The sequence below is a fragment of the Pseudophryne corroboree genome, chromosome 4 (genome assembly GCF_028390025.1).
Source record: "Pseudophryne corroboree isolate aPseCor3 chromosome 4, aPseCor3.hap2, whole genome shotgun sequence".
NCBI classification, from domain to species: domain Eukaryota; kingdom Metazoa; phylum Chordata; class Amphibia; order Anura; family Myobatrachidae; genus Pseudophryne; species Pseudophryne corroboree.
In genome coordinates this window covers 243,253,579-243,266,475 of record NC_086447.1, presented here as the reverse complement: position 1 = coordinate 243,266,475, position 12,897 = coordinate 243,253,579, and the positions used below count along the sequence as shown (strand labels likewise).

The 12,897-nt window shown below is 43.5% G+C and overlaps 1 protein-coding gene and 1 pseudogene across 8 annotated transcripts in view; both read left to right on the top strand.

Moving 5' to 3' along the window:
• The window catches only part of U2SURP (U2 snRNP associated SURP domain containing), a 337,154-nt gene that overhangs the window by 309,736 nt on the left and 14,521 nt on the right, over positions 1–12,897 (top strand). For all 8 annotated transcript variants that reach the window (XM_063915979.1, XM_063915980.1, XM_063915981.1 and 5 more), the window contains 6 exons: positions 4,322–4,441; positions 4,556–4,712; positions 4,817–4,912; positions 5,146–5,212; positions 5,589–5,748; positions 6,948–7,058. In XM_063915979.1, the coding sequence (XP_063772049.1) occupies positions 4,322–4,441; positions 4,556–4,712; positions 4,817–4,912; positions 5,146–5,212; positions 5,589–5,748; positions 6,948–7,058 (711 nt within the window). The remainder of the gene's footprint in view (positions 1–4,321; positions 4,442–4,555; positions 4,713–4,816; positions 4,913–5,145; positions 5,213–5,588; positions 5,749–6,947; positions 7,059–12,897) is intronic.
• Positions 3,499–3,617, top strand: LOC134912243 (5S ribosomal RNA; annotated as a pseudogene).

Below are 12,897 nucleotides of genomic sequence, written 5' to 3'. Positions count from 1 at the left end.
AATCTCTTCACCTTCAATAACAGATTTTTTTTACAGACCAGGGGCACCGCTATGGGGGCAGCTTGTGCCCCCACGTATGCGAATATCTTTTTAGGATGGTGGGAACGCGAATTTGTGTTCACGGACAGCAATGATGTTTTCACATCCAATATCATCATGTGGGTAAGGTACATCGATGATATTCTGATGATATGGGAAGGTGATGTACAGATGCTTCTCCTGTTTATAGAACATCTTAACAACAACAACCTCAATATTCGACTTACCCACCAAATCAGTCAGGATGAACTCCCATTTTTGGATGTACTGATCTATAAAGATGTAAACAAAATGCTCTCAACAAAACTATATAGAAAGGAGACATCCTCAAACACTCTGCTACACCAAACTAGCTCCCACTTTCCCCCAACAATTACAAACATACCCAAGGGGGAATATCTCCGTTTAAGAAGGAACTGCTCCAATGATCAAGACTTCGAGGATCAAAGCAAAGAACTTTCGAAGAGATTACGAGAAAGGGGATACAGTAACACTTCAATCAAGAAAGCCAGTAGAAACATCCAGAATATCCAGAGAGAACATCTTATCTTTGAAAAGAAACAAAAACCACAACAAGACAAGAATATCAGGTTTGTAGGGGGTTTCTGCCAAGAGTGGCGTCAGGTAAAACAAGCCATTCAAAAACACTGGGGAATTCTCCATTTGGATCCCACTTTATCTCAAAAACTTGGACCACAAGTATCCATGAGCTGGAGGAGATCGAGAAACTTGAAAGATAGACTGGTGTCCAGCCATTTCCAAACAACACGAGGCAAATTACAACCCACGATCGGCACACATCCATGTGGTCATTGTAAAGCCTGTCAATATATTCTTAAGACTGACAACATTCAGGACCGCTATGGCAAAGACATTAAAATCAGACATTTCATTAACTGCTCAACAGAAGGAGTGATTTATTGCATAGTATGCACATGTGGACAAAGATACGTTGGCATGACGACCAGAGCATTCAAGCAAAGAATTCTGGAACACGTTGGATCTATTCGCAATGCGACAAAAGATCTACAAAAAATGAAGCAAATCACCTCTGTAGCACGACATTTTGTCTCTAAACATGCAGGCCGGTGGAATGAACTTAAGGTCTGTGGACTTGAGCAAGTTAAACTGGGTATACGAGGAGGAGATTTGACCAATACCCTTTTACGGAAGGAATGTGAGTGGACTTTTAGACTAAACTCACTACATCCCCAAGGACTCAATGAAACCATTAATTATGGCGCCTTTCTTTCAACTTGACCATATTACCATTAAACCATATTACCATTAAATAATAACTAATAACTAGCCTAGTAGGGACCACACTATTACACATCACTATCTCTTTCTCTCATAGCCTCTTTTTATTTATCCTTCAGTCCCCCCCCCCCTTTTTTTTTTTTTCCTCCCCGCCCCCCCCCCTTTTTTTCAAAACCCCCCCCCCCCTTCTCCTTTTCACCCTCCCCTCTATTTTCCTCCCGTCCTCCCCCTTTCTATTTATACTTTTCACAATCTATTTTTACTATACAACCTGCACAATGCAGGGCACCCCATACCCCCGTTCCTCTCACACACCATTGCATTCAACACTATCATCTCTCACGCCATGTTTTTTTCCCTTCCAACACCTCATTAACATATTCACTCTTCTTCCCCATTAACCATATTTCCAACACCTCACTAACATACACACCCCTTTTCCCCATTAACATCACAACAAACACCCCCCCCCACCCCTTTTCTTTCCCCCAAACCCCCCCCCCCCCCCAAACAGTTTTTTTAACACTATCTGTTTTTAACACTACCAATTTGCATTTGCCACATTAATTCTTATACACCCACTTTTTCCTCAAACTCCTAGTTTTCAATTATATTTATTCATATATATTCATATCTTTTACCATTATTAGTTATTATTACTTATTCATATATATATATTTATTTAATTATTTAATTATCTATATATTTTTTCATTTATCTATCTTATCCACACCTTAATACTCTTCTTTTTTCTGGCACATATGTGCTTAATTACACAACAATTTTTCCTCATTCTATTATATTCACCAAACAAATTTCAAATATACTATATTCAGAATTTCCCATCGCATATGTTGCAGGCCATCTATTCACTATTCATATTGATACATGCAGGACATTCCTTGAGCTTTCACTGCAGCTCTTTTCAAACAGCCAGACCCAGAGGTAATCATTGCTACAATTATTAAACTCTGTAGCCAATTACCAATTATCTCAGCAGACTTAAAAACCAGGTCTGCACCTTCAGTGTTCACACTACCCGTGAACAAGCTCGTTGTGAAACGTACGTAGGGGAGGTGGACGTGGTCACGGTGAGCGCGCTCACGTGACCAGCAGACCGGCAGGAGAGGAGACTGGGCAAGCCGCAGATCTTCACAGCTCGTTAACTCGAGCTGAACGCGGCACTGACAGCGGCACACAGCAGTACAGGAGACAGACGACAGACGGCTCTAAGTATCACTTATAGTTATATCCTGCACTTTCACGTCTCCCGCTCTCCTGCCACGCACTTATGTAATTTAAACAACAGGTGCACTGGTCCTCAATTTTTTTCGGCAAATTATGCCAGTTATATAAGGCACATCTACAACATATGGAACAATCTGTTTCATAAGTGCTATCAATACACAGCTTATCTTTATTTGTACTTTTTTCTGTGTCAATTTTGGGCAGACACATTACAAAATAGCTACAAACTGTCATCCACTATAGCTGCAGCAATTGGAACATATATGTTGCCACTTATTTATTCCTGCATATTCAGCAGCATAATTCCTTTTTTTTCCCCACAGATATCTTAAATATGAGCACATGAATGATTGTATATACAATTGCCAATGAAGCACAAATTATATTCGGCATGCCATATTTTTGATTAATTTATTGTGGAGATTCAGTGGATACATGTTTAGTGGTTTATTTTGGCAACAAGATTGCCACACAGACAGCATGCGGCGTTTCAGGCTCTAAGGTTCCGTTTAGCCTAAGTGTGGGCAGGAGGGTTTGTGTCTTTTGCAATACATTCCCTATTTATTTATCTGCCAGTCTGTCTGTACAGCTGATAAAGATATTTTTGAATAATTTTCAGCCTTAATGACATTACATTACTTTCATTATTTAATGTTTTTTTTGTTGGCGTGTCATCAGTACAACAAGGGTTTTCTTATGCCCTACTACGTGTGAAAAATCCATTGGGATTTATGTTGCATAGCACACACAATCAAAAGCAACATGCAGGCGGCTCAGTTTGGCAAAACCGACTGATCATATGATTTAAACCTTAGTATACCTATATATTTGGAATACAATTCGGTGCAATGATGGTCAAACATATGTCTCTTCTCTAAGAGGCTATCTGCCCATTTCAAGAACCAGGTCTGTGTTGTAGTTGATAGCTGCATACCAGCTGTTCAAACCGAAATCTACTACCACACCACACCGCGCATGCCCAATCTCGTCCGATCTTGGAAGCAATACGGTGTTGGGCCTGGTCAGTACTTAGGTGGTTGACCACTAAGGAATACCTGGTGTTGTAGGTTTTACTTGACGGCAATACTCAGATTATTGCACTAACCTAAAAAACAATACCTGGTGGGCACATTCCTTGATTTTGCCATATTTCATGCCGAACCTTTTTTTGCAATTTTTTGGCCTTATATATATACATGTTTTTACCTATATATTCACAGCGGTAATTCGAAACCAATGATTCACGTTTATTTAATTACATTTTAAACAACAAAACAGGGTGTACTCCGTATTTTACCCATAAATAATTAAAAGTTACGTTTTAAATACCTAATTTATCAAGTATTATCTAACTCTCCATTGTTTCCAAGAGTGAGTGCTCCCAACAAGGGTTTCTTTTTCTTTTTCTCTCTTCTCTTTATTACCAATGTAATAGACCCATGGGAGCACCATCGACAATCACCCTCCTTTTCTCTACCCACAACTTTGACAGTTTAATGGTAGATGGTGATTAATTCCGAAAGTTTTTTCGGTTGGTCGGTTTTCTTGGAAACTTACATTAATTATCTACTCATGCAACATCATTTACTCTTGTGCGGCATCCTTAACCCAATTTTCCTTTTGCATAGTGTGGGAGCGTCAGGTGACCGGTTTGTGTAGTTTTCTTTACTTTTTAACATAACCTGAATTCCTGAGTACCTGAAAATATTGTTCATCACCTGTCTGGTATGAATTCTTTCCTCAGCTGTTACCTTTTTGTGTTCTTTTCGTGCAGCAACGAGTTATGGCTTGCTTCCGTGCCTGGGAAGACTGGACCATTTATCCTGAGCCCTTTTTAATCAAATTGCAAAATATTTTTCTCGGCCTTGTAAATATTGAAGAGAAGGATATAGAGGTAACACACTTTATAAAATGGCAATTTGTCAAAAGAAACCATGCCACTTGCATTCTGCATGTAAGTAATGCATACTAGTTCACATTAGTACCTATGCTTCTGTTGTGTTGCTAGGAGGTGGTTGATGACTTGGACGGTGCCCCAATTGAAGAAGAGCTAGATGGTGCTCCATTGGAAGATGTTGATGGCATCCCAATCGATGGTGCTCCACTTGATGACTTGGATGGTGTACCCATAAAAGCACTTGATGATGACTTAGATGGCATTCCATGTAAGTGTTCTTTATTTCAGCAGTCTCATGCTGCATAGTGACTATTCTCCTCTCATTTACTCACTGAAGCAATTGTGTTTTGTTTTTTTTTGTTATTTAAAAAGTGGACATCGGTGATGACTCTAAAAAGAATGAGCCAATTTTTAAAGTAGCACCATCTAAATGGGAGGCAGTAAATGAATCCGAGTTGGAGTCTCAAGGTGAGTAACCACATACTGTAATGTAAGAAATGCCTTGTAATTGGTGTGTAAGCTTTTTTTTGGCTGTGGGGGGGTTGGCATGTTCACTTGTATATTATGTCTGTGCATATTCTGAGTGTTGGCACCTTTTAGTTGTACAGTAATGCGACATTGTAGGGCCATTGCATGTTTGCATTATAGAGTTTGCTTTCTTTGAATATATGCAAATGGTGTTATGTTTTTTTCTCCTTTAGCTGTCACAACATCTAAGTGGGAATTGTTTGATCAACATGAGGCATCTGATGAGGAAGAAAATCAAAAGTAAGGAGAGTGAATTAGGCCTGCAGGTTACCTGTGGGCAAATGCTATATATTAATGCTTAGTTAAATGAAAATGTAGAATTTGACTGGTAACATGACTACAACAGATCAGTCACTGTTCCCATCTCAGGTATTAATTGGCAAAATTCTCTGTTAACATGAGTTGTTGCCATTCTCCCATTAATGGCAATTTTTTTTATAAAATATTTTTGTAACATTTATTGACATGAGTGGCAGTAATTTCATACATAGCCAGCAATGTGACAGTGCCTCTACAATTCTGACTGAAAAAACTTGTAAAGTTCCTTAAACTTTCACCTAAAACCCTTTGCTCATGAAAAATCAACAATTTGGGTTATACTTATTTTTCATTGCAGCCAGGAAGAGGATAGTGAGGACGAAGATGATACACAGAGTTCTAAATCAGAGGACCAACACTACTACTCCAACCCAATTAGAGATGACCTTTCAGATTCCAAGTCCATGAAATACTCTGAAATGACGGAAGAGAAGCGCATCAAACTTCGTGAAATAGAAGTCAGTGAAAAATTACTTTCAACAATTATCCATATGTCAAATATATATAAAAAATGACCTATGAGAAATTGTTTGCTTGGACGTCACCTAATAAAGTATTCACCTCGCTTCGATATGTAACCTTTTATACCTGGTTATATTTCGCTCATTAAGTGCATACAACCTCTGAATGGAAAGAACTGAAGAGACCCAGCATAGAGATAAAAATCGGCTGTAAACTAATCCTAAAATAAGTGATAATGCTGTCTTTAATCATTTTAGAAAATATTTTCAGTATTTCAAATGTGAAATTTAATTGTTTTGTCAATTTAGTTGTTGCTCATCTGCAGTCCATTGGGCTACTGGAGAGACAGAGTAGTCTTGGCATTAAGAGTTTACTTACAGATAGCTCAGGCTTCTCCTCCCCTATACACCACCCCCTTCCCAGGGAAAGCAGTGTTTTGTTTTGTTTTATTTTTGTCCAAAGGTTTTTATTAAGCTGCTCTTGCTAAATTTCTTATTTTAGTTTATGATGTTCTTTGGTTTGGCAACAGAGCTGCTGCTTGGCAGCTCTTGCAACCTTTTCCCGTTTCAACACCACAACCCCAGCAGTCAGATATCTGTCACCACAGATGACAACACTGCCTAAGCAGACTCGTGAGTAAGGAGCAAGTTATGACCAGAGTATTGGGAAAGCATTTTCTTAGTAAATAAACTCTATTATTTCTACAAAAGTAAAGTGTCACATTCACAGTAACTATTTGGTATGCCGGCGGCCTGCATATCGGCGCCAGAATCCCGTCCGCCGCCATACCGTCAGCTGGGCAAGCTCAAATGAGCCCCTTGCAGGCTCGCTGCACTCGCCGCTCTATCTATTCTCCCTCCAGGGGGCTTGTGGACCCCCAAGAGGGAGAAAAAGTGTCGGTATACCGGGTGTTGGGATTCCAGCACCGGTATACTGTGTGCCCGGGATCCCAACAGCCGGAAAACTGAAGACCACCCAAACTAAGCATGGTTCTCAAATACTGGTGTCCAAGTAAAAGGATGTGGAAAAACTTACACTTATTAGTAAATTCTTTGTAATTTTACTTACTGTTTGCGTTGGTGGATAACCCAGCAATGCTTACTCATGTAGCTTAGGTTTTATGTCATTTTATTCATACTTACTGTTTTTGTTAAGGGTCCATCAGTGTGTTTTTATTCTCTTTTTTTCCATATAGCTGAAGGTAATGAAGTTCCAGGATGAAATGGAGTCTGGGAAGAGGCCTAAGAAATCTGGGCAAAGCATTCAAGAACAAGTGGAGCACTATCGAATCAAGTTGCTCCAGAGGGTACAATTGTTTTTGCAGTCTTATTGATCTCTCGTTTTTGTTTACATGATTTTCCTGCCCCCATCAATATTGTCAATAATGTCAACCCGAGAATGCAGACTCATTTAACAATATTACTAAACATATAATTTGACAGCAGATAAGAACAACTATCCATTCTAGTCTGCCCCGTTATGAACCTTATATTAACCTAAAAACCTATTTGATCCTTATTTCTTTGTAAGAATATCCTTATGTCTTTCCCATGCATGTTTAAATTGATCTACTGTATTGGCCTCTACCACCTATTATGGGAAGTTATTCCACTTGTCCACTACTTTTTCTGTGAAGTAATTTTTTTCTCACGTTTCTTGTGAACCTACCACCCTTTAGTCTCAGTGCATGTCCTCGTGTTCTAATACTTCTCTTCCTTTGAAGAATGTAGCTTGTGTAAAACCTTCTTTGTACAGTCTCTAATGTATTAATATCCTTCTGAAGACATGGCCTCCAAAATTGAGCACAGTACTCAAGATGAGGCTGTACCAATGACCTATACAGTGGCATTATTACTTCTTTATGCTGCTTGATTCCTCCCTAAGCAACCAAGCATCCGACTTGCCTTACTCATTGCTGTGTTGCATTGCTTCCCAGCCCTTGTCATATGAAATGGTGACTTCTCAGTAGTTTCCAGTATAGTGCCATTAGCATTATGTTTGCCTTTTGAATTTTGAGTGATTTTGCATTTTTTGGCATTAAACTGTAATTGCCACACTCTTGACCATTCCTCTAGTCTACCTAGATCCTCAATCGTTTGTTTTACCCCTCCTGGTGTGTCTACCCTGTTGCATCCTTTTGTGTCATCTGCAAAATGCATACTTTCTCTTACGTCCTAGAGGAAGCTGGGGTCCATATTAGTACCATGGGGTATAGACTGGTCCACCAGGAGCCATTAGCACTTTAAGAGTTTAATAGTGTGGGCTGGCTCCTCCCTCTATGCCCCTCCTACCAGACTCAGATTAGAAAATGTGCTCTGAGGAGCCGGTCACAGCTAGGGGAGCTCTACAGAGCTTTCTTAGTAAAAGTTCATTTTAGAGTTTATTTTTTTACAGGAGGCTGTTGGCAACAGCCTGCCTGCAATGAGGGACTGAGGGGGGGGGGGGAGGCAGTGTCCGCCCTGCGGGGTCTGTGCCACTGACTCTGCTGACTGGACATTGAGCTCCAGAGGGGACAGATCGCGCCCCGCCACAGGGGAACGCTCACCCCGGCAGCCAGCCGCCCACCCCTTACAGAGCTGAAGTGTGGCGTGTGAGTCACTGTCCCCCCTTACAAGCGGGGGGTCAGTTTGAAGAGGGCGGCTTAAGGATATGAGCGCGGTATTAACCGCACTCCTGAACGGCTCAGTGGTGCAGCGCTGTGAGGGGCGCCCTGAGCCAGCACCTGACCCTACACTGACCAAAACAAGCCTGTCTGAGTCTGCGGATCCAAGCCAGCACAAAATCATCAGGCCAGTATAATCCACAAAGAGCGGGAAGACAGCGCCATTAAGGGGGCGGACCCAGCAGCGTTCAGCGCCATTTTCCTGCCTGCAGCACACTGCCAATGGAAGAACAGGTCCCTCCAGAGCACCTCCAGCTATCTGTACGGTACCAGGGGGTTGTAGAAGGGAGGGGAGGCTGTATAAGACTGTCACCTATTAAGGGACACGGCGCTGGTTTAGGGTCTCCCTATACCTATAATAGCGCTGTGTGTGGGTTGGCTCCAATCTCTGTCTCTCTCTGCCATTCTTGGGGGGGAAACTCTGTCTGTCCAGTACCCTGTGTGTATGTGGAGTGTAGTTGCAAACATGTCTAGAGACTCTGTTTCATATGCTGCAGAGGATTTATCTTCCCAGGAAGATCCCATCCCATGTAATCAGGATTGCACTGTTGTAGCGCAGATCCCTGCTAGAGAGCCGGAATGGTTAGCCTCTCTTAGGGTAACTATTTCTCAGATTTCAGACAGGGTTGCTAGAACTGAGCATGCAACTCAGGTTCTGCAATCCTCTATGGTGGTTTGGTCTGATACTGCTTCCTTGGGGTCCCCTGCGGTACATTCTCACAAACGTGCACTTGCTAAGATTATGCAGGATGACACGGACACCGATTCTGACACTGCAGACGGTGACGGGTATGTGTCAAGGGGGATGGCATCACTTGCTAAGGGGGTGCAGTTGATGATTGAAGCCGTAAGGGATGTGTTACACAATAATGACACTACTCCTGAGCAGGTAGAGGAGGCCTTTTTCACGGACAGTAAAAGCCCCCTCTAACGTTCCCAGCATCTAAGGAATTAAATGCTATCTTTGAAAAAGTTTGGGAGAATCCGGAGAAAAAATTCCAGATTCCCAAGAGGGTCTTGGTTGCTTTTCCCTTCCCAGTCCCCGCCGATAGTCGACGCCTAAAACAGGTTGTATTATCAGTACCAGGATCTACTGCGTTGAAGGACCCGGCAGACCGCAAGGTGGATGCTACGCTAAAATCCATTTATACGGCTGCAGGAGCTATTTTGCGGGCCTACTATAGCCTGTGCTTGGATTTCTAAAGCAATTGCCAGGTGGTCAATCACTCTGTAGGAGGAATCGACTACTATGGGTAAAGGTGACATTGATTTATTTTTGCGTAATATTCAGGATTCTGCAGGGTTCCTGGTAGATTCCGTGAAGGACCTGGGTTCCATGGCTGCGGGGGTCTCCTCCATGTCAGTCTCGGCTCGCAGTTGTCTCTGGCTGCGCCAATGGTCTGCGGACGCAGAGTCCAGGAAGAGCGTGGAGGGCCTACCCTATACAGCTCAGGCTCTCTTTGGGGAGGCGCTGGATACGTGGATTGCCACGGCTCCGCGGGTAAGTCTCCTTTTCTTCCCTCAGCTGCACCGGCTACAAAGAAGCCTTTCTCTGACGTCCTAGTGGATGCTGGGACTTCCGTAAGGACCATGGGGAATAGCGGCTCCGCAGGAGACTGGGCACAAAAGTAAAAGCTTTAGACTAGCTGGTGTGCACTGGCTCCTCCCCCTATGACCCTCCTCCAAGCCTCAGTTAGATTTTTGTGCCCGGCCGAGAAGGGTGCATGCTAGGTAGCTCTCCTGAGCTGCTTAGAGTAAAAGTTTAAAATTGGCAGCTAATATAAAACAGCAGCTATAAAGGGAGAAACACTTACATAAGGTTATCCCTGTATATATATATAGCGCTCTGGTGTGTGCTGGCAAACTCTCCCTCTGTCTCCCCAAAGGGCTCGTGGGGTCCTGTCCTCTTTCAGAGCATTCCCTGTGTGTGTGCTGGGTGTCGGTACGATTGTGTCGACATGTATGAGGAGGAAAATGATGTGGAAGCAGAGCAATTGCCTGTGTTAGTGATGTCACCCCCTAGGGAGTCGACACCTGACTGGATGGTCGTATTTAAAGAATTACGTGACAATGTCAGCACTTTGCAAAAAACTGTTGACGACATGAGACAGCCGGCAAATCAATTAGTGCCTGTTCAGGCGTCTCAGACACCGTCAGGGGCGCTAAAACGCCCGTTACCTCAGATGGTCGACACAGACCCAGACACGGATACTGAATCCAGTGTCGACGGTGAGGAGACAAACGTAATGTCCAGTAGGGCCACACATTACATGATCACGGCAATGAAGGAGGCATTGAATATTTCTGACACTACAAGTACCACAAAAAAGGGTATTATGTGGGGTGTGTAAAAACTACCAGTAGTTTTTCCTGAATCAGATGAATTAAATGAGGTGTGTGATAAAGCGTGGTTTTCCCCCGATAAAAAACTGCTGATTTCTAATAAATTATTGGCACTATACCCTTTCCCGCCAGAGGTTAGGGCACGTTGGGAAACACCTCCTAGGGTAGATAAGGCGCTCACACGCTTATCAAAACAAGTGGCGTTACCGTCTCCCGATACGGCCGCCCTCAAGGAACCAGCTGATAGGAGGCTGGAAAATATCCTAAAAGGTATATACACACATACTGGTGTTATACTGCGACCAGCAATCGCCTCAGCCTGGATGTGCAGCGCTGGAGTGCCTTGGTCGGATTCCCTGACTGAAAATATTGATACCCTGGATAAGGACAGTATATTATTAACTATAGAGCATTTAAAGGATGCATTACTATATATGCGAGATGCACAGAGGGATATTTGCACCCTGGCATCTAGAGAGTGCGATGTCCATTTCTGCCAGAAGAGCGTTATGGACGCGACAGTGGTCAGGTGATGCGGATTCCAAACGACATATGGAAGTATTGCCGTATAAAGGGGAGGAGTTATTTGGGGTCGGTCTATCGGACCTGGTGGCCACGGCAATAGCGGTGGACGCTCTGGTAACACCGTGGGTGTACCAGTCGGTGTATGTGTTCCCTCCTCTGCCTCTCATACCCAAAGTACTGAGAATCATAAGAAGGAGAGGAGTAAGAACTATACTCGTGGCTCCGGATTGGCCAAGAAGAACTTGGTACCCGGAACTGCAAGAGATGCTCACGGAGGACCCGTGGCCTCTACCTCTAAGAAAGGACCTGTTCCAGCAGGGACCTTGTCTGTTCCAAGACTTACCGCGGCTGCGTTTGACGGCATGGCGGTTGAACGCCGGATCCTGATGGAAAAAGGCATTCCAGATGAAGTCATCCCTACCCTGATCAAAGCCAGGAAGGATGTAACCGCGAAACATTATCACCGCATTTGGCGAAAATATGTTGCGTGGTGTGAGGCCAAGAAGGCCCCCACAGAGGAATTTCAACTGGGTCGTTTCCTGCATTTCCTGCAAGCAGGACTGTCTATGGGCCTAAAATTAGGATCCATTAAGGTTCAAATTTCGGCCCTGTCGATCTTCTTCCAGAAAGAACTGGCTTCAGTGCCTGAAGTTCAGACGTTTGTCAAGGGGGTACTGCATATACAGCCTCCTTTTGTGCCACCAGTGGCACCTTGGGATCTCAATGTAGTTTTAGGGTTCCTAAAATCACATTGGTTTGAACCACTCACCACTGTGGAATTAAAATATCTCACATGGAAGGTGGTCATGCTGTTAGCTCTGGCGTCAGCCAGGCGTGTCTCAGAATTGGCGGCTTTGTCATATAAAAGCCCTTACCTAATTTTTCATTCAGACAGGGCAGAATTGAGGACTCGTCCTCAATTTCTCCCTAAGGTGGTTTCAGCGTTTCACATGAACCAACCTATTGTGGTGCCTGCGGCTACTAGGGACTTGGAGGACTCCAAGTTGTTGGACGTAGTCAGGGCCCTGAAAATATATGTTTCCAGGACGGCTGGAGTCAGAAAATCTGACTCGCTGTTTATCCTGTATGCACCCAACAAGCTGGGTGCTCCTGCTTCTAAGCAGACGATTGCTCGTTGGATTTGTAGTACAATTCAGCTTGCACATTCTGTGGCAGGACTGCCACAGCCAAAATCTGTTAAAGCCCATTCCACAAGGAAAGTGGGCTCATCTTGGGCGGCTGCCCGAGGGGTCTCGGCTTTACAACTTTGCCGAGCAGCTACTTGGTCAGGGGCAAACACGTTTGCAAAATTTTACAAATTCGATACCCTGGCTGAGGAGGACCTGGAGTTCTCTCATTCGGTGCTGCAGAGTCATCCGCACTCTCCCGCCCGTTTGGGAGCTTTGGTATAATCCCCATGGTCCTTACGGAAGTCCCAGCATCCACTAGGACGTCAGAGAAAATAAGAATTTACTTACCGATAATTCTATTTCTCATAGTCCGTAGTGGATGCTGGGCGCCCATCCCAAGTGCGGATTGTCTGCAATACTTGTATATAGTTATTGTTACAAAAAAATCGGGTTGTTTATTGTTGTGAGCCATCTTTTCAGAGGCT